Source organism: Sorghum bicolor, chromosome 4 (genome assembly GCF_000003195.3).
Source record: "Sorghum bicolor cultivar BTx623 chromosome 4, Sorghum_bicolor_NCBIv3, whole genome shotgun sequence".
NCBI lineage: Eukaryota > Viridiplantae > Streptophyta > Magnoliopsida > Poales > Poaceae > Sorghum > Sorghum bicolor.
In genome coordinates this window covers 67,775,371-67,794,321 of record NC_012873.2, presented here as the reverse complement: position 1 = coordinate 67,794,321, position 18,951 = coordinate 67,775,371, and the positions used below count along the sequence as shown (strand labels likewise).

Genomic DNA, 18,951 nt, shown 5'->3' with positions numbered 1-18,951 from the left:
TATTTTATTTTCTGTTTTTTTATATAAAAGAAGGTTAAGAAAATGGCTCGCTATTTACAATAACACTACTGCAGAGTGCAGTTGTGTGAAAGTTGTTGCAATGCAATACATCGAAACATTGTGAAGACGAGTGCAATGTAATTAACATTTTTAACAGTATATCAGACCGTCCTAGCTAGCTGCATCAGCTCTTGATCTCACCATGCCGAGAGTTCTGTTATATTCAAACAAGCTTGAGATTACACTGTGTGCTCTTTTTCCCTACCAGATTTAGCTACAGCCTGCTTGGATAGGGAGGACTGGATATCTCTACAATAAGTACTCTTTATATGTCTCAAATTGTAAGTCGCTTTAATTTTTTTTAGATATATAGCTTTTGTTATACGACTAGATGTATATATACTATGTCTAGAAAACTATGTATATATATATAGATACATAGTAAAACTTATGTATCTAGAAAAGACTTTACAATTTGAAACAGAGGGGATAACTTGTTCATTTCAAAATAAGAAAGTATACAAACTTGTAGGATTTTGAACTAAATCCTGAATTCCTACCCAAACTCCAAAGAGACAATTATGTTATTAGAGGGAGGAGGTGAGAGACAACCAAGAAGAGCATTTGCTAGAGATGATACTTGATTTGGGACCCCTGTCACTTTTTATATGTTACTAAAGAACTTAAAAGAGATCAAAATGCAAAGACCACTGCGCTAAGATCTAGGAACACATGCATGCATACAACAAGTTGCAAAACACAAATGATCGAATTCAAAGTGATTAAACAAGAGAGATTTAAGAACACACAAGTTGCAGAGAGACAGTCTCTAAACTTATCTGAAAGCCAAACATTTGTATGATGCAACAACAACAGCACATCCGAGCTGATGAGAAATAAATATAGCTGAATTAAGTACAAATAAACACTCCAACATTATATTTGATTATTTCACGACGACAACAAAGTAGTACTAGGAACCACAGTACTCTAATGGCCACTTCATCATATGTACTAACCTACTAATGGCGCCACTCCGTCGTCTTCGTCTCCAATGGAACAGTAACGATCGATCATGCCGCGCGCCAGCGCCACCATTCTCCATTATATTTAGCAACTTGCGCTCGAACTTGGCATCAGTACGGTGGCCGCGGGTGCGCCCATGTTGGGAAGCCGTCTCCCCCTCCAAGCTGCCCGTTGCCCGGCGGCAAGTTGAACATCGGCAGCGCTGACGGGTCGGCGATACCGTGGCCGGGGCCCATGAGCGGGTCGGCGCCGCCGGGCGCCATCGGTGGAGCTGGACCTTCCTCTTCCTCTTCGAGCGGAAGGCGCTCGTAAGTGGCGTTGGCGAACGTGGACGCGATCACCATGACCGGCCCGGCGGCGATGAGGGTGCCGACGACGCTGCCGCCAACCACCTGGCCCTGGCCACCGGCCAGGTACACGGTGAGCCCCGTGGACCCTGGCGGCGCGGGTCCCGGCAGGAAAGTTCCCGTGAGCGAGAGGATCTCGAAGCGGCCGTGGAGCGCGACCACGGCCGTGGGCGCGGACGGCTGGCGCAGCGCCACGTTGGCGACGGTCCCGGCGCCGCTGAGCACGCAGACGCCGCGCTGGCGGCGGCGCGAGAACTGCGCGATGGCGTCCGCCACGTCGGCGCCGCCAGCGACCTCCATCACGTGGCTGCGCAGCGCGTTGGGGCTGTCGCGCGTCACGAAGATGGGCGGCTTCGGCTTGTTCTTGGACCCCGGTGGGCGCCCCCGGGGCCGCCGGTTGGGCGCCGCCACCACGGCACCCTCGCGTGGCTCCCCGCCGCCGGACTCGTTGGTCTCATCGGCGTGGTCCCCCGGCGCGCCCCCTGCCGGGCTGGGCTCCGGGTCTTTGACGGCCGGGGACTCCGTCTTGGGGCCCGACGAGCCGGACGGCTGCTCCGGCAGGCCCAAGTGACCGGGCACGCTCCACCACCGGTTCGCCAGCTTGACGCCTGAACCAACAAAGCAAAACACAGAAGAGATCAATCAGCTTAATCATCTGTAGCACGATCGATCGACAAGATAAGAAATACAGCAGGAATGAAATAAACTACTACCAAGCATAAGAAAAGATTTGATGTATATCTATGTGTATATCTGAGCAAGCAGATCTAGATGCAGAGATAATTACCTTTGATATGAGAGAACTTTTCTTCACTTGCTGTGGAGTAATAATTTGTGTGGAGCTAGAGAAGCATCATATGCTATAGCCCATCACAACATATATAAGTCTCTCTCTTTAATTACATGGGTTCCTCTCCCCCTTTGTCTAAGTGGGAGTTTGGTATTGTGTTGAGAGAGGGAGAGAGCTTGGAGAGATCAAGGAGGAGGAGAAGAGCACAGAGCTTGGTCTGAACTTTGAGGAGGGCAGCAAGGGACAAGTGGGTATAAGAAAGGTGGACATGTAAGCAGGAAGACTTGATAGATGGAGGGGGGAGAGAGAGAGACTTTGGTGCCTCTATATAATATGTAATCTACTTGGCCTCTCTGCAAGGAGCACTCCCCTCTTCTCACCCCCATTTCCCATCCATGTTCCTCCACCGGCTTATTTGGTTTTATTTTTGATTTTGACTGCCTACTGGTCCCCAATATGCCATGTGAATTCAAAAGAGATTGTGTATTATATGCAAGTTACAGGCTAGATGTTTACTTTCAAAGAAATTTCTTTTTCTTTGAGGTCGTGCATATTTTAGGCTGTCCCCAGTCGAGCTGGTGGTGCGTTGTTTGGTGTGCTAAGGACTGTTACATAAAAAAAACAACATTAAAAGTTCTATCTCTACGGTCGTGGCTGAGAATTGGTATTCGGGCATTGTTTAAACAGACAACAAGAAAGAATCTAGCGTGTCGATATGCAGCGTCATTCATATTTGAAATGACCATTATACCCACACGGCTCTTTTCATCTAGCTACCAGCAGAAGCATTAGCACTAAAACATTTTTGATATGATGTCTTGCCGTTCTGATCCACCATCCTTTAAAATTGCTGGTGTGATGTTGGTCCTCAATTAGAAAGGTGATAAGGTTGGGTGGCCTTAGCTTTGTTGTGGACGGTAATTAGGACTGGGCCAAATTGATTAGGGTTTTTTTGTGTCGAGATGTGTGCGGAAGGCTGCTAGGGTGCATGTCTTTTTTTTTTCACAAAACTCCGACGTCACAATTAAACAAAACTACTCTGCCCTTTGCCTTCAATTCTTGTTGCTATTCTTCGGCCAATCACAAACTATTCCGTTTGCAACTTTCCTGCCCAATAATAATTGAACAAATGTGTGTTGACACCTGTATTGTTCTTCACATGAATAATTGTGTGTCTCCATCTTTTATGGAGTGTTGCATTTAGTTATTTTCTAGAAAAAAAAAGGAGAGAAAGATTTGGTCTGCAGGCAAGTGGATTTTGCTATTCATCGTTTAAAATTTTAATTGTCTAATCATCTGACAGGGAATGTTTGTTTCTCAAAAGTAGCTAGAATAAAATCCAATGTGTTATATTTGTTGTTTCTTTTCCAAGTATGTACGCTTTTTTGAATTAGTAATGATGTCACGCCACAATGCAACTTTTAATGAACAAAAAAAAAAGAACAACACATATGAGACTAGATAGAAGTGGTCGTCCTACTTGACAAGTTGATTGCAGTGATGCTATCCGTACAACGAATATTGTTGTTTCGTTTGCTTGTCACTTGCATGATATATGCAAGGTTGTCATATGACCACAATCCAAACAAGGGACACATGCGGACATGGTCTCTTTCTTAACTAGTTAGCTTCTTATGGATTTGCTAATTAATAATGATTAGCTACAATATAATTTATACATACTACGTTCACCTTTAATATTGTCTTTAGTTATTTCCTAATTTTCTTTGTTGCTCTTATGTTTTATCTTGACCATCATTAATTTGAGGTACACTTAGGCCAGTCTCAATGAGGTTTCATGGGGGGTTTCATGCACATTAAATGAGGTGCCACATCAGCAGATTGCATGAAACGAGTAGGAGAGAGAAGGGAAACGTTTCATCCCCATGAAACGTATCCGCGTTGTTTCCTAGACATTGGAAATAGTACGAAACTCGCACTGAGAGCATCGATTCGTTTCATCATATCATTGCATCTAGAACTCCGCCGGCGTGTAGGCTCTGTGGACGCGAGTTCCGTCGCCGGTCGGCCGCTCGCCGTGCCGCGCGTGGGCTCTGTTGCGTCCGCTGCTGGGCGAGGCCGCGATGCGAGCGACTCTGCAGCGCGAGCGGGTCTACCGGGCGAGCTCCTCCGCAGCCGAGCGACTCCGACGAGCCGCGAGTGACTCCGCCACGCGTGCCTCTTCACCGGGCCACGAGTTCCTCCGCCGGACGCGAGCGCGAGCGACTCCGTTGGGCCGCGAGCTCCTCCGCCGCGGACGCACAGCTCCCCCATGGCAGGCGCTCACTCCTCCGCCCCGCCATGCTCGTTCCATCGTGTTTCTTGCGAGGAGGAGTGAAGGGGAGAGAGAAGGTGGGACCCATGAATGATAAACTAATAAGTAAAACCGTGCAACGAAATAGTACATTGAGAGAGATACCCATTTCATGTGCAGTTTCATTGTTTTGGAACCGGGAGATGAAACATTGCATTGAGACTGGCCTTATCAGCAGCTATACCACCATATCAGACTATATTAATGAATGTAGACTGGTTTGGTGGTATAAATCGTAGGCGCCCTCCATGTATTGATCATGAGTCATGACCCCCTCCTTCTACAGAAAAAACCATCTTAATCTCCAAGAAAGAGCAGGCAAGCATGCACATAATAACTTAATTTGGTCAAATTTAAAATAGCTTGACATATCACAAACTCAGGAATGCTTACATTTGTGACAGAAGAGCATAAGTTAACTTCCCTGCTCCAAATAGAGCATTGATAATGTCCCATACCAAAACACACGTCTAAGGCCTAACCTAGGCCATTGGTCGCTCTCACAAGAGCTATGGTGCAGCTATGTAAATCTTTCCTATCACACAATGGTTGGAGACTATCTTACCCTGCAGATTGAGTTTTTTATTAAAAAAATTAATACTCTATTTATCCACGAGAGTTATGAAACATAATTTATCGGTATATCTTGTGCGATGTACCATACCATGCTTGCACATGTTGCTGCTGCTGTGTGCTGGTTGAATAATTAAACTAAGATTTCATTTTCCCTCCTGTTGTGCTTATTAAGTTGGTATATGTTATATATATATATATATATATATATATATATATATATTCAAAATTTGAGACAAACAATAAATTAATGAACTGAGATGTATGATGCAGCTATCAAATACATCTATATATGTATGTAGAGATCTAATATATGTACCTTTTTCTCTTGTCAAATTATATATCCATAAATAATTTTCAAAGGCCTTCAATCACTCACTTATCCTCGGGATGCCCAAACTAGTGGCAATAAATTAAAAATGGCAAGGGGTTTATTTGTTCTATATGATGACCTATGGTATGTAGTTTACTTGCTCTCAGTATGTCAAACATGGAGGCATGGAGGAGCGCAGCCATACAAGCTAGGCAGTTAGTAGTACTTAGCAAGGCCTACACTGCCAAAGGAGAACAATAAGATTTTTGGGGCTAGAAGTAGGCTCTCTGTTTTAATAATTCTAGGCAAAGTACGTATAAACTACATGTATGCTTTTTATGTTAGATCTCTGCACAAAAACAAAAGGATGATGCATGTCTTGTGACCTGAAGCATACGTTTGTTGTTTATGTGTTATAAGATTAAGAAACTTTGTGGCACAAGATTCCACTACACAGCATCTTTCAGCAGATTAAATAATAAAGCCTTGACAGTAGTCCCTACATTTGGTAGCCTTAACTAGACAAATATTTACTAATAAGATTACTAGTACTCATCTTATTGAAGATACACATATGCCACATATCCTTCATTTTCACAACGCAATATATTATGTCAAGGTCATAACTTTAGTTTACTAAATGTAAACCGCTTCTGTGCTATTGAATAATGCTGCATCTTAATATATCACTGAGACTTACACTTACACCTGCTACGGTGTACGGTGCTGTGTACGAATATAATCCTCAGAAAGCATGCATATATAAACATGAAGTTTAGAGGAAATAGAAAAAAAAACTAATCCCTGCATGCGTGACTTCGCGATCTTGTGGTCCATGACAAATAACACGGCATGGCACTCTTGCAAAGTACAACAAAGGCAAACCCAAGCAAATAAAGATACTGTCATGCTCATGCCTCCACTTCCAGCTAATCTAAAGAAGCAAATTAAAGGAACAAAACAAAAGCTAACTGCAACCAACTAAACTAATAAGCTGTTTTAACAAAGCATTGCCCACTATCATGACTAAAATAGTTGGCACATCTCCCGGAGATGGATAACCTAAGCTTTGTCAAACACTGATGGGGTGGTCTGCTGCATGACATATCTAACCTCGCCCAACCAAGGTGGTACACACACACTAAATTATTAGACAGAAGAATACTACACCTAATACAAACTGAACTCGACGTTGCAGCAACTAACACACAGGTTGCATTGTGTGCTCAATCTGCGTTAGTCCACCAGATGAGGAGTGTATTTAATTGTTTTGTGCATTAGGTTTCTATTGTAAGCTGTCATTTTTTTAAAAAAGTAATATATCTCACGATATCTACAGCTTCGGTTTCAATTATTTCTCCATCCCAGTTCGTTCAAATAATGTAACCACAATCAAGTTTGTTGGCTGTGAGGACAAGAATGACAAATATTTCAAACCAAAATCGACCTGTCAGAGGTAGTGCATTTAGCGAGATTAGTATAGAAATATGAGGCATAGGTATGTATAGGGCATACATGCATGTGATTAGGACCGGCTGGTGCAATTATCTAAGCTAGTTACAGGTGTTTGGTGCTTGTACCCTTTCCCCGCACGAGTAGAGAGCATCTTGCTGCCTCAATAATTGCATCCTTGATCATTGCGTTTGTTGTGATTCCTGCGTTTAATCACACGCTGACCTTAAGTCTTGCAACCATATAATACTCCTTATAATTGTTATTATACCAGTTGTTCATGGTGCAACCACATTATCATTCCTTCCATCTGGATTTGTTTGGCCAGATGCCACGGGACACGTGTCGACCTCACATAGTGCTCAAACAAAGCTTCTACAATTAAACAAGTCCAGCCACAAGGCAACCAACTAGATACATCACGGTAGAGATTCCACATACTACTATTACTAATACCATATATCCATAAACATAACATGCCAAAGGAACGGACAACAAACTTGAATCCATTTTCTGTAGCTCCAGCAACAGAGCAGAGGATCGACCCAACACGCTGTAGTCGTGTTATACAGTGCAGAGTTCACGAAACCCACATCAACATGCTTTGCACTCAGGACAGTGAGTTTTCAAGGTATATACGGCATCTGCCTAGATCAGCACATCCATTCTCAGCATGTTCTTGAGCACGCCAGCCCACAGAGCTTTCACAGCGGATGCTTCTACCTGGTCAAGTAGTAAACCAGCAGAAAAAGAGCAACAAATGATGCGACGAGGGTTCCCATCCTCCGACTTGATTTGGTCTCAAACACCTGTATCATGTTCATTCACACATGAAACATATCGGAAGGGCACCAAGGGGCAGATGAACTACGTGCTAGTAATTGTTTCTCTTGTCACTTACCATCTTGAATTTGTCCACGGTTCCAGAGAGAAAACCCCTTGATGCATCCATATCATTCCCCTGAATCAGGCATGATGGTAAGGGAGCAGGATAGCAGATTCAGAACTTACAAAAAAAAGGGGTGGGGGCCAAAACAGGGTAATTGCAAATACCATTCGGTCTAGCATTCTGTTATGAGTCTCCACCTCTTCATGGATATCACCTGACAACTACAGGAAAGTAAAAGAGGTTTCAGTACCTAATAACAAATATATAGTTGTCTAGAAGCTTATCCAGGTTGATAAATGGGGAAAGAATCCTAAAGTTAGAACAATTCCAACAAACTTAAACTAGTCAATGGATGGGATGTTTGAATGTTTATTTATTTTCTAGCATACCATTAATAAAATGAGCAAAGCACCCTAAACCTTAATCTGCTCGTCATATATTTATTAATTTGGACTTTGGAGAATGTCTACACTGATGTCAGATAGAAAGAATCAGATTGACAATCATGGCATGACCCATGTCCAGATATTCTCCAGGACTTCCTATTTGCTGGTTACTCCCAGTGCTTTTCAAGCGTACCAAATTACATAAGAATCCTTCTATATCTCATCTAGTTGTTAACTTTTAAAGAAAGTCATACCTTATTAATGTAGACATTCTAGTTGTTAGCTACCATATGCATACCACACTCAAAAAAAAAAGTTAGGCCAATGAAATATTCAGATAGCATTAATGCAGCCACCAATTCTTAGTTGTAAGCCCATCAGATAATCAGATTCCTTTTTGGTAAAATTTAACCAAAAAACTGTGCTGAACTACTTCCAAATATTTAAAACTAAACTGGTCCAGGAAAGGACACGGTTGACAAGAAATCAAGAATCCCCTATCTACACAACTACTACTATTACTATGCACTAAAGCTGCAGCAGGGAAGAACTATTTTTAAAGGAACACACTATTGTTTTAACAAACCTATTTTATCTCTTATCTATGCAACACAGCTTGATCTAGTAAATATACTACTAATGATAATAGTAATATCTACAATTATTTGCATAATAGAATCAATAGAATTAGAATATTAAGAAGTTTAAGTGGCACAATACCCGCTTGAGAATGCTGACACGATCCTGCAGTCCATCAATAGCTCGATCATTTTCTTGCTCATCTATCTCATGGGAAGAATAGGATGTTGCTCTGATTCCACCCTCCTCAATGCCATCGAAGAGAGAAGTTCTGTTGCTACGGTAGCTGCACAAAGTGCATAAAATAACCAATATAAGAGTTGGGCATATAATCAATAGACGAAGGATGCATACAGAATAATTGCAAAGTGAAAGGGGTTCAGAATATCCACATCAGCACATGCTCATGAATTTTTCACAAAGGAACAGTTAACATAGGATGTTCAGATAAAAATAGGATTCCACATTATTAGAAGTATGAAGGAATTCACAAATATACCAGGACTAACATTTCTATGTGTTCAAGTTCACAAATTCAAAGATTATAAGTACATGATGACCTAGGCACGTGTATCACAGTGATGAATAAGAACAAACAGCCTTATTCATTTGATAAAGTAGCTGAACAAATATGGTATCCAAACTATAAATTGCATTTAAACTGAGAAAAACATATATGTACCCCTAAAGGGTGCATACTTCTGAATTATGTTTTCTAATTCTAACTTTAACAAAGGTCGGCTCCACAATAATCAATATTCGATATAACCTATAACAATAGAATTATAAAAAAATATATTGCCCACGAATTGGAAACAGGGAACTTGCTGTCATGGACTGACAAACACAGTTATCTGGACCCATATCACGAAATAAGTCAAAACATTGTCTGCTAAAATGCCGGTACAACAGAAAACTACTATAAGGTGACAAAAAAAAGGAAGTGCAATAATTAGGCAAAATCCAATGACATAGGTGGTACATATTAGGCCCAATTAACAATACAATTGAGATCCATAGTTGCCATAGAGAGTCTGCCCATTTCGTCTGGGTGAAATTCATGTACTGCTGTTATGCTGGCCAAGGATCACCGTGTCCTATATTTTTCTAATTTTAGCTATAATTGCTCCAGCAGATCCTTTTCATCCCCTTCCATTATTGGATTATTTGTAAAGATGCATTGCTATGCATGACTACAGACTACAGAGGTTGGGACAGAGATAGAGAGGGACAGAGAGAAGACCTAACAGAAAGAATTTTGACCATAAGGCTGATAGTGAGCAAAGTATCAATGTGTTGAAGCAGAGAAATATCAGCACGCATAAACATAGATATCATTAGCTTTAGAATGATAGCTCGTAGAGTCCCAAGTTCTTTTTGGGACAGATAAGCAAAATAAGCCCAGTCAATAATCATGTGAAACCAACTTCCATGTCTGATAAACCTATATTCATGATCCTAAACCAACTTAGAGCTGGGGAAACGAAACTGTCCTATACAACAAACGATTTGTCTTTTGGAGGGAATTCCTCAACCATAACTACAGGACAACAAGAAGAAGAACTGATAGAAGCACCACTAATCACTCATCTTAACCCCTAACAAATGCAGCGTACCGATCGCACTAATCGCATGCAATCCATCCAGTGAGGCAGCCACATTGGGTCCTACTAACAAATCGCACGCGCTCATCAACCCTAAATCCGAACACCATCTCACGAAATCCCAAGCTCAAAGCAACAAAAAGGCGCAGAATCTTACCCTCTCGGGTTCATGGCGCTCGGCTCAATCCGAATCGTGCTGCCTCCTGCCTGCAGGAACAAAACCCCAAACCCATCAGAGACAAACAAATCGCCGAAGAGGGCGCCAAGAGCACGAAAAAGCAGAGGGAAAAATTCCGGAGAGGGATGGGTGAGTGCGGCGATCTGCGGGGGAATCGAGCGAGCTCACCTCTCGATCGATTCGCGTCGGATCGGCTCTGATTTGGGATTCGCGGCGCTGCGAGAAGCCGCAAAAGGGAACGAGTCGAGAAGGAATGCTGCTACGCGCTTCGCCGACACAAGTAGCGTGGAACTGCCAAGTGGGCCAGGATCTGGGTCAAAGGGGTGTGGGACCGGCCGGCAGCGAGAGGACCTGCAAGGATAGGTCGCTGTGGTCCGTCCATTCGGAGAGGTGACGTGGCGCGTTCTGATCGGACGGTCCGCGTCGACTCGACGCGAGCTCGTCCTCTTCTTCTCCTTTTCTTTCCGACGCGGGATTTCCTTCGCCGCCGCCGCCGCCGCCGCCAGTGACCACTGATCACCTTTGCCGGAGCGTGTGAACCGTACGGAATCGTCGGCGTGAGATGGCGGCCACCTCCGCGTTCGAGTCATCCCCGGAGATGGAGCGGTTCCTCTGCGAGCGGCTGTTGGACGCGGAGCAGCCCATCGCAGAGCGCTTCCGGGCGCTCTTCTCCCTCCGCAACCTCCGCGGGGATGCGCCGCGCCGCGCCCTCCTCCAAGGTATCGCCTCGCTTCACTGACTCGGCTTTGCTATTCTTCAAAGCTTGGTTGATGACTAGCAGCTTGTGGATTGGTTTTAGCAACCGGTGCAACAGATTTCTGGTCCCTGTTGCTTTCCCGAACTAATCGAGTAGATGCCGTGCTGCGGTTCACTAATTGGGTGCTTTGATTGAAGCTTCCTTTGTACTTCAGTTTAGTTCCAAATTCTTGTGGCCTTACAGTCCAAACTAGTGCTGAGCTAGTGAGCTGATGAACTGATGATACTAGGAAATTTAACATTGTTTGATTCTTTGCATTATTTATCAAATTGATTTCAGTTCTCGACAGGCCCTTCGTAGGACTTGCTGAACATATGACCAATATATTTGTTATTTACTATTTAGAGTGTTATATCAAATATCGGCATTGTTTCATTGGTTGAGGCTGTTTGATATTTATTGCTATGTAGTACGTACATGTTAATTTCCTGAAAGTTCTGTTGCCTGCTGCTTTTTTGTTCCCTTGCTGATATGTATAGTTGTGAGATTATGTTATTAGCTTTAGTTTGTACTCTGCTGTCAACAGTGACCGTTACAGACAAAACTGCTACCTCTTAATGTCGATCAATGTCTTTTTAGTCCTACTGAAAAACAAAACTGCACTAGAATAGTTATGGAAGAAGTGAAAAACACATCAAGGGCCTGATTTACAACCACCCACTTTTGCACTGCTAGCTGTGCGTCTTCAGATTTCTTCAACTTAGTGTTTGAGAGATCAAAGGGTTGTGATTAAGAAAACCTGACATAGTTTATAAAATTGTTCAGCTGCAAGGGATCCTTCTAACTTGCTTGCCCATGAGGCTGCATTTGCACTTGGACAAATGCAGGATGCTGAGGCTATTCCTGCACTGGTGGCAGTGCTCAAAGATCTTTCTCTACATCCAATTGTCCGCCATGAGGTATTCAGTGAATTCAATATAATATGCTGCTTCTAGTACTTGGGTATCCATATTAAATAATTGTGTATTGTGTATGTGTATTGGTTAGGCAGCAGAAGCTCTTGGAGCTATTGGCCTGGAAAAGAGCATCCCCCTGTTGGAGGAAAGTTTAACAACTGATCCTGCTGTGGAGGTACAAGAAACTTGCGAGCTGGCGCTAAGACGAATAGAAGAGCAGAAGAAAGCTAATGGTGCTGAGAGTACAGTCGCTTCACCCTTTCTCTCAGTTGATCCAGCGCTGCCTGCAAAGCATGGACTTTCAGTAGATCAATTAAGGTATCATTTCCAACTTTCAAAGGATTCTTACATTTGTTGATTGTATCCTATGCCCACAGTCTTTCCATTGTCAACATGGTGGATGTTTTTCAGGGATCTACTCCTCAATGAACAAGAGAGCATGTACGAACGTTATGCAGCTCTTTTTGCACTTAGGAATGATGGTGGAGATGCTGCTGTTTCTGCTATTGTTGCAGCTCTGAGCGTCAAAAGTGCTCTTCTACGTCACGAGGTTTCCTCAAAACTTGGCAATCCATGTTGTCATTTTTTTATACAATCATAAATCAAAGCAACCAGCAATGTATCCTTTGAGTTCTTCTTCTTCTTCTTCTTCTTCTTTCTGGCAGTCTAGATTATTATTTAACATTTACACTTGAAAATTTGAACTGGCATAATAAATTAAAATAGAGTTGACAGTTGAGCACAAACCTGAATACCTGAGCAGTCTTGCAGCTATTTTTTAGATTGGACAACATCCAGTCACAACCTCTTAGTTATGGTCAGTAGGATCCTCAAGAAAATTGTCTGTTATATTTATTTAGTGATGGAGTGGAAGTTTGGTGTTTCCCTTTCTGAAAAGAAGAAACATAGTAACAAATCAGGGTAGGGTAATAGGTTGGTGGTGTGAAACTGCTTCAGACCTAGTGTGCACATTGCCTGATTCACCTAGGTCATAACATCATATTCCTCTCAAGAATTTTTTTAATTTTTTTTTTGCATTCCAATGTCTTTGGTTTTATCGAATATAATACCATTTTCTTGGTATCATTCTGCAGGTTGCTTATGTGTTAGGTCAGCTGCAAAACAAAGCCGCTTCAGATGCACTTTCTACAGTCCTGAAGGATGTCTGTGAGCATCCAATGGTCAGGCATGAAGCTGCTGAAGCCCTTGGCTCAATTGCAGGTAACTAAAACTGCAAGCTTTGACAGAATGTCATTTACCAACTCCAGTCCATGCATACACATTCACTAGTTACCTAAGACTGTGATCGTGCTGCGTTGTAGACCAAGAAAGCATTGCGCTTTTGGAGGAGTTTGCAAAGGATCCTGAGCCCATTGTCTCGCAGAGCTGTGAAGTAGCTCTCAGTATGCTTGAGTATGAGAGATCGGGGAAGTCCTTTGAGGTACATGCCTATATCGCCACGTAGAACTATCTGTCCCTCATAAGATCTTGTTTGGTGTGAATTTACTTAAACCAGGGTTTGCTTTCCATGCAGTTTCTCTTCCTTCAGACTCCTCATGTGCAGTCCTAGGTTCCTCTGCATCGATGATTACTCAATGCTGAACTGACTGAAAGCTTCTTGGCTAAAATGTGACTGCACCAGCCATATATCCACTGGCTTTAATGATACTCTTGTCCTGGTAGGATCTTTTTTTGTTGTTAATCGTGATATGGAGGCTGAAACAAGGAGCAACATGAAGAGAGATGGAAACGAAACCATGTAAACTATGAATGAAAACTTATAAAGTTCAGCAGCTTGCATTTTCCGCCAATGGATATTTATGCATTCGCAACAAAGGGGATGTTTAGTTCCTCTTTCATCTAAAAAATCTTAGGTTTTGGTCTATTATTTTTCATAATAAAATTAAACACCATACAATTTTTTTGGGCAAAAATGTAGTCATTCTCCATTTTGGATTTTGGCATCAGGAGGCTAGAAAAAAGCCCAAAAGAGTCTCAAGAGACCATAATAAGAACAATAAATTTTGTATTTTGGATGAGACTAAACATAACCTTGAAAATTTTTAGCATTTTTTTGTTATTCTAAAGTAGTTACCATTTCACGTTTTGCATTCCATGAGGAACTAAACAGGCCCAAAGAAAACAGGATTATCATCACCAATGCGAATCCAGATCTATGCATGAAGGGAACCACTAATTTGTATTTTTGCAAAAGCATTTTTTTTTCGGATGTTCCCTCAAAACGTGTAAGATCTCATGATTTTTTCAATAGAAATTTCGGGGGAGGGAGGGGGTTTACCCGGTTTTTTTTTTAAATGGAATCCACGATTCCCGTTGGAACGCATAAAAAAGTCGCTCTTTTCAATAAGCAAGGCGAGCGTATGGGAGGAATTATTGATGGCAGAAGGCCCATGCGCAGCCGGATCTGGGCCGGGCCTTGTTTAATTCCTGCTGCTGCTGCTGCTATCCAAATCCAAGGCCCGTAGTTTACTCTCCTCTTCTCTCTAGTCTCTGACCCTGCCAAACCAAACAGAACCCACACGTCCATGGCCTCCGACGACCTCTTCGACGGCCTGCCTCCGCCCGCCGCCGCCCCGGCCGGCGGCGGAACTGGCGCGGCCTCCCTCTCTCCTCCTCCTCCTCCTCCTCCGGCGCCAGCGCCGGCACCGGCACCGAAGCCCGCGCTTAAGAGCTCCCTCAAGCGGACCAAGCCCTCCCCCTCCGCCGACGCTACTACCTCTTCCCCATCGGCTGCCGCGCCCGAATCCCATGGTGAGATCTCTGCCCCATATCCTCATGTACTTTCCAAACCGAATCATCCGCGGCTTCTGCTGCTGCCATCGCCGCTTTGAACTGGAACCCGTAATCGTTTAATTGGGCCCCCTTTGACTTTAAGTGGAGATTGAGCAGCAACCGGCCGTTTAGGAGCCTAAATTGAGGTCGAGTTGCGACTTCCCAGGTCGAGGCTGACAGGGGAGGGGATTTCTGGTCGGGATTTGACTACCCCATTCCCATATGATCATATCCCAGGACAAGCTCAACGAGGGCGAAACAGAGGTTGTTTCAATTCAGGAGATTTGGATTGGATGGGTGGCTTGAGATTTTTACTGATGAAGCAACCAGAATGGTTTTTCTGAGCAAATTACCTGGATTATGTGGCACACTAGTAGGATCGATGTGATTCAAAGCGTACTGCTACTACCCTAGGGGCCTATGTAAGACCCAAGTAGTGAAAACCTCCTCTTTGTTTTGCTTTTGCACCAGGAGGATAATAGCTTCCTCTCATTCTTTAGAATATAGAAACAGTGTAGGTGTATGCTAGAGCTAGAGTTACGGATGCACTTAACCCGTCCACAATGTTAAGTGGTTTTTTAATTTATATGAACAGATCTCTGTGTGGATTTTCTCGCCACCAACACCAACCTCTGCTCACTGAGTTTTTGTAGTGTTACTTGCAAGAAGGCACACCTATGAGTGATGCGTTCCCGCGTAGTAAGCTTCGCAGTTTCCATTTGGTGCTGTGCTGGACATATTTTCCTGATTGCACCATTAGATGATGTCTGGCCATTGGTTTCCTTTAACTCTCTCATGGAGTCATTGGTAACTGTAATTGTTTCTGCCTTCTGTTTTCATTACTGTTCTGTTAACTGGGCACTGCACCTAGTTACTGACGCGCTTAACCTGTCCCAACTGTTCATGGCAATGATAGTCTCTGTGTGGATTTTGTCGCTACCAATACCAATCTCTGCTCACTGAGTTTTTGTAGTGTTACTTGCAAGAAGGCACACCTATGAGTGATGTGTTCCCACGTAGTAGGAGTTTCCATTTGGTGCTGTGCTGGACATATTTGCTTGATTACACCATTAGGTGATGTCTGCCATTGGTTTCCTTTAACTCTCTCTCATGGGTTTGTAAGTGTCTCTGTGTTCTGTTTTCATTACTGTTGCATTAACTGGGGTAGCACCTAGTGCATTGCACCAGCTGCAAGAAAAAAAAAAGACATATTGACAATCTTGACTGCTCAAATCCGTACTTGTTATTTTCAATCTTTGGTATATGTAGTGGCCTCCCCTGACCAATTTCTTGTCATAATAAGAACAAATAAGCAAACTCCTTAACTTAGCAGGCAGTTATATGTCCTAACTTTCATATTCTCTTGCAGTTCCTGAGAAACGTCTTCGGTTCAGAACAACCGTTGATGCATCAGAAACACAAGTGATTGAGGCTATGCAAAAGATAGCTTCACACATAGGGAATACTTCAAAATTCAGCAAGGCATCAAAACTAGCTTTGCAACTTATTGAAGCTGGAAGCGTCAAGCCTGGAACAATCAGTCATTTCTTTGCTATACTAGAGGCTGCGATGTCTTCACCGGGAGCATGCAATGAGCCTTCTGTACGAGCAGACTACCACAAATTGTTTGATGCTGCTCAGGGTGTCACAGAGGTGAAGTTTCCAATGCAGCTGAAACAAATAGTTGCTCAGTTGTGTCGGGTCACTATGTGTTTCACTACTTTCACTAACAACTTGCAATTAATGTGCAGTTATTCAACCAACAGCAGAAAAATCAATTCGACATATGGGTGCTGCATGCTGTGGTGGCTAATGATCTTTTCACTGATGACAGTTTTGTGGTGAGTATTTTTATTTTTCTCTGAACACGACACGTTGCTTATCTTGGCAACCTAAGTATGAAATAGTTTACTAGATGTACTTAGCAGCTGCTGTAGATATGTGATCATCAGACATGCTGCCATAACCCAATACATATCACCCTGGGGATACTGATGCTTGAACCATGTTTTACTTTTGTAGTTCTCAAAGGCTGTAGGAAAGATCAAAGATGCCATCTCAGCCCTGCCAGTGGCAACAGTGGATGATGACAATGATGAAGCTGCAGCTCTTGCTGCCGCAAGCAAAACTGACTCAGTGACGGACAATAAAACTGATCATAGCGCCCCAGCTGCAGCTTCTAACTCTGTGGCAGATGATAGCACACATGCTGCAGCCTCAGAGCCAGGAGAAGAATCTTCTGATCCTTTTGGTTTAGATGGTCTCCTTGAGCACAAGCTGAAGAAGTCTGAGAGAGCTAGAGAAAAGGCAATTGCAGCTCTGAACAGAAAAGCAGACGAGGAGGAAGCAAAAAGATTCCTCAAGTCGCAGCGGGAGGCCCTTCTGAAATGCCTGGAAATAGCTGCTCGGCGCTACAGAATCCCATGGTGATAGAGCATCATCCATCCATATGCTCAGTATTCTATTTCGTATTTCATATTGAATGATATCTTGCTTGTCAGGACGCAAACCGCCATTGACATCTTTGCGAAGCACGCGTACGACAACGTGACCCGGTTCACACGGCAGCAGCGGGACGCGATTGTGAAGCTGTGGAACTCGATCAAGGAGCAGCAGATCCGGCGGAAGCAGGGCAAGTCGGTGAGCGGGAAGCTCGATGTGAACGCCTTCGAGTACCTCCAGGAGAAGTACTCCCATGAGAAGATCAGCATCCGGCATAGCGTCGGCGGTGGCGGCGAGCGCCGGGCAACTGCGTGGCTCGGCTAGGACGGCCGGGTCGGCAGAGCCGTTGCTTCTTCTCCCTGGCGTAACATGATGATCTGGTTGAGTTCAACAAGGACGGCGTTGGCCTGATGCCCCCCCATGGATTTCGGTGCAGAGTGTGTGATCAATGCGGATGATGCCTCCTTTGCTTCAGCGACACGGCGTGGGAGTTGTTTGTGCTTGGTTTTTCGGAGAGGAGAGTTGACATCTCCATCCCCGTGATCTCATCTGTCAGCTCCGTAGCATGGTGTAATGTAACCTTGTGAATGACTGACTGAATGTGAAGGCTCTTGGTGTACGTAACGTAGCTGCACTGCACACCCAGGAGACGGGCCAACAACCGTGTGCACGTGTGGGCAAGTGCCCTGGCCTCGTGCGTGCACCGGGAAGTTTGATTCGCTGCGTCGTCTCCTCTCCTCGTAACTGCAATAAGTTTGATTGTTGACAGGCATGCGCCTGTATTATAAACGTGTGATATCATGCTAGCAAGGTGTTAGCACGGTATCGGTATGGTTGGTTTGGTAGCATGTGCTTGTTCCCTAGGAGGACAGAGTATGTATGGCGATGGTGGCTTTCTGCTGCCGCTGCTGCTTGTGGTTGTTTTCTGATGAATGTCTCCCATGGTACCACTTCCCCTGTGACTGTCTGGGTTCCCTTTGTGAGCAGCAGCGACGGTTGAGACGGCAGTGCAGTGTCGGCGAACACAGAAGAACACAGAGCCCTCGGTTTTTTTTTTGGCATGGGCACCTGCAGCTTTCCAGCCCCAGTGAGTGTCTGCCTTGGTCAGCATTGTTGTATGCAGTGCGGTGCCCCGGAAGCAGCAGTGACTGCGGCTTGGCAGAAAACGAGACGAGGACTCGAGGCCAAACCTTTGCATTGCAAGCACACTCAAACTGAAACACACGCAGGCACTCTACTAGTAACTGATGAAGTAAGAGGAAGAGGCCAAATGTTTTTGTTTTGCTGGTTTTTTCTTCTTTTTTGATAAGGAGGAAGCTAGAAGCCAAATGTTTTTGTGAAAAGGATGAATGAGCAGTCAAAGGCGATCGATGGATGGATGGATGGATGAAGTCATGCATGCATGCATGGGCGTCGTCATACGATTAGATAGACTAATTAATGTGAGCAGGAAAGGAGCAGATAGATACATCCAGCGGCAACGGCGGGCAGGTTGGGAGGAGGACGACGACGAGTGAAATGGCGAGTGGCGTGCAGCTGCGCAGAGTGCGGCCGTTCGGCGCGAAATGCTTTGTTTATGCCGCCAGCACGTACGTACAGTACGTGCACAATC

General features: G+C 44.0%; 4 protein-coding genes across 4 annotated transcripts; 2 read left to right on the top strand and 2 right to left on the bottom strand.

Annotated features, from left to right (window-relative positions):
• Window positions 854-2,015, bottom strand: LOC8155648 (AT-hook motif nuclear-localized protein 20; the record flags this gene model as incomplete). The annotated part of the gene is made up of 1 exon (XM_002489023.2): window positions 854-2,015. A coding segment is annotated over one exon (879 nt), but the record flags the coding sequence as incomplete, so codon positions are not given.
• LOC110434327 (bet1-like SNARE 1-1) lies at window positions 7,172-10,763 on the bottom strand. The gene is made up of 6 exons (XM_021458177.1): window positions 10,620-10,763; window positions 10,431-10,480; window positions 8,811-8,955; window positions 7,869-7,925; window positions 7,717-7,776; window positions 7,172-7,624 (listed from the first exon to the last, which is right to left on the bottom strand). The coding sequence occupies exons 2-6, from the start codon at window positions 10,442-10,444 to the stop codon at window positions 7,535-7,537; spliced, it is 366 nt and encodes a 121-aa protein (XP_021313852.1). The 5' UTR covers window positions 10,445-10,480; window positions 10,620-10,763; the 3' UTR covers window positions 7,172-7,534.
• LOC8055325 (deoxyhypusine hydroxylase-B) lies at window positions 10,872-13,915 on the top strand. The gene is made up of 7 exons (XM_002454752.2): window positions 10,872-11,170; window positions 11,974-12,107; window positions 12,196-12,422; window positions 12,516-12,654; window positions 13,199-13,325; window positions 13,427-13,545; window positions 13,639-13,915. Exons 1-7 carry the CDS (start codon window positions 11,014-11,016, stop codon window positions 13,672-13,674), a joined length of 939 nt encoding a protein of 312 aa, XP_002454797.1. The 5' UTR covers window positions 10,872-11,013; the 3' UTR covers window positions 13,675-13,915.
• On the top strand, window positions 14,599-18,266 carry LOC8055324. Its single transcript, XM_002454751.2, has 5 exons — window positions 14,599-14,876; window positions 16,267-16,550; window positions 16,649-16,738; window positions 16,920-17,323; window positions 17,399-18,266. The coding sequence occupies exons 1-5, from the start codon at window positions 14,651-14,653 to the stop codon at window positions 17,661-17,663; spliced, it is 1,269 nt and encodes a 422-aa protein (XP_002454796.1). The 5' UTR covers window positions 14,599-14,650; the 3' UTR covers window positions 17,664-18,266.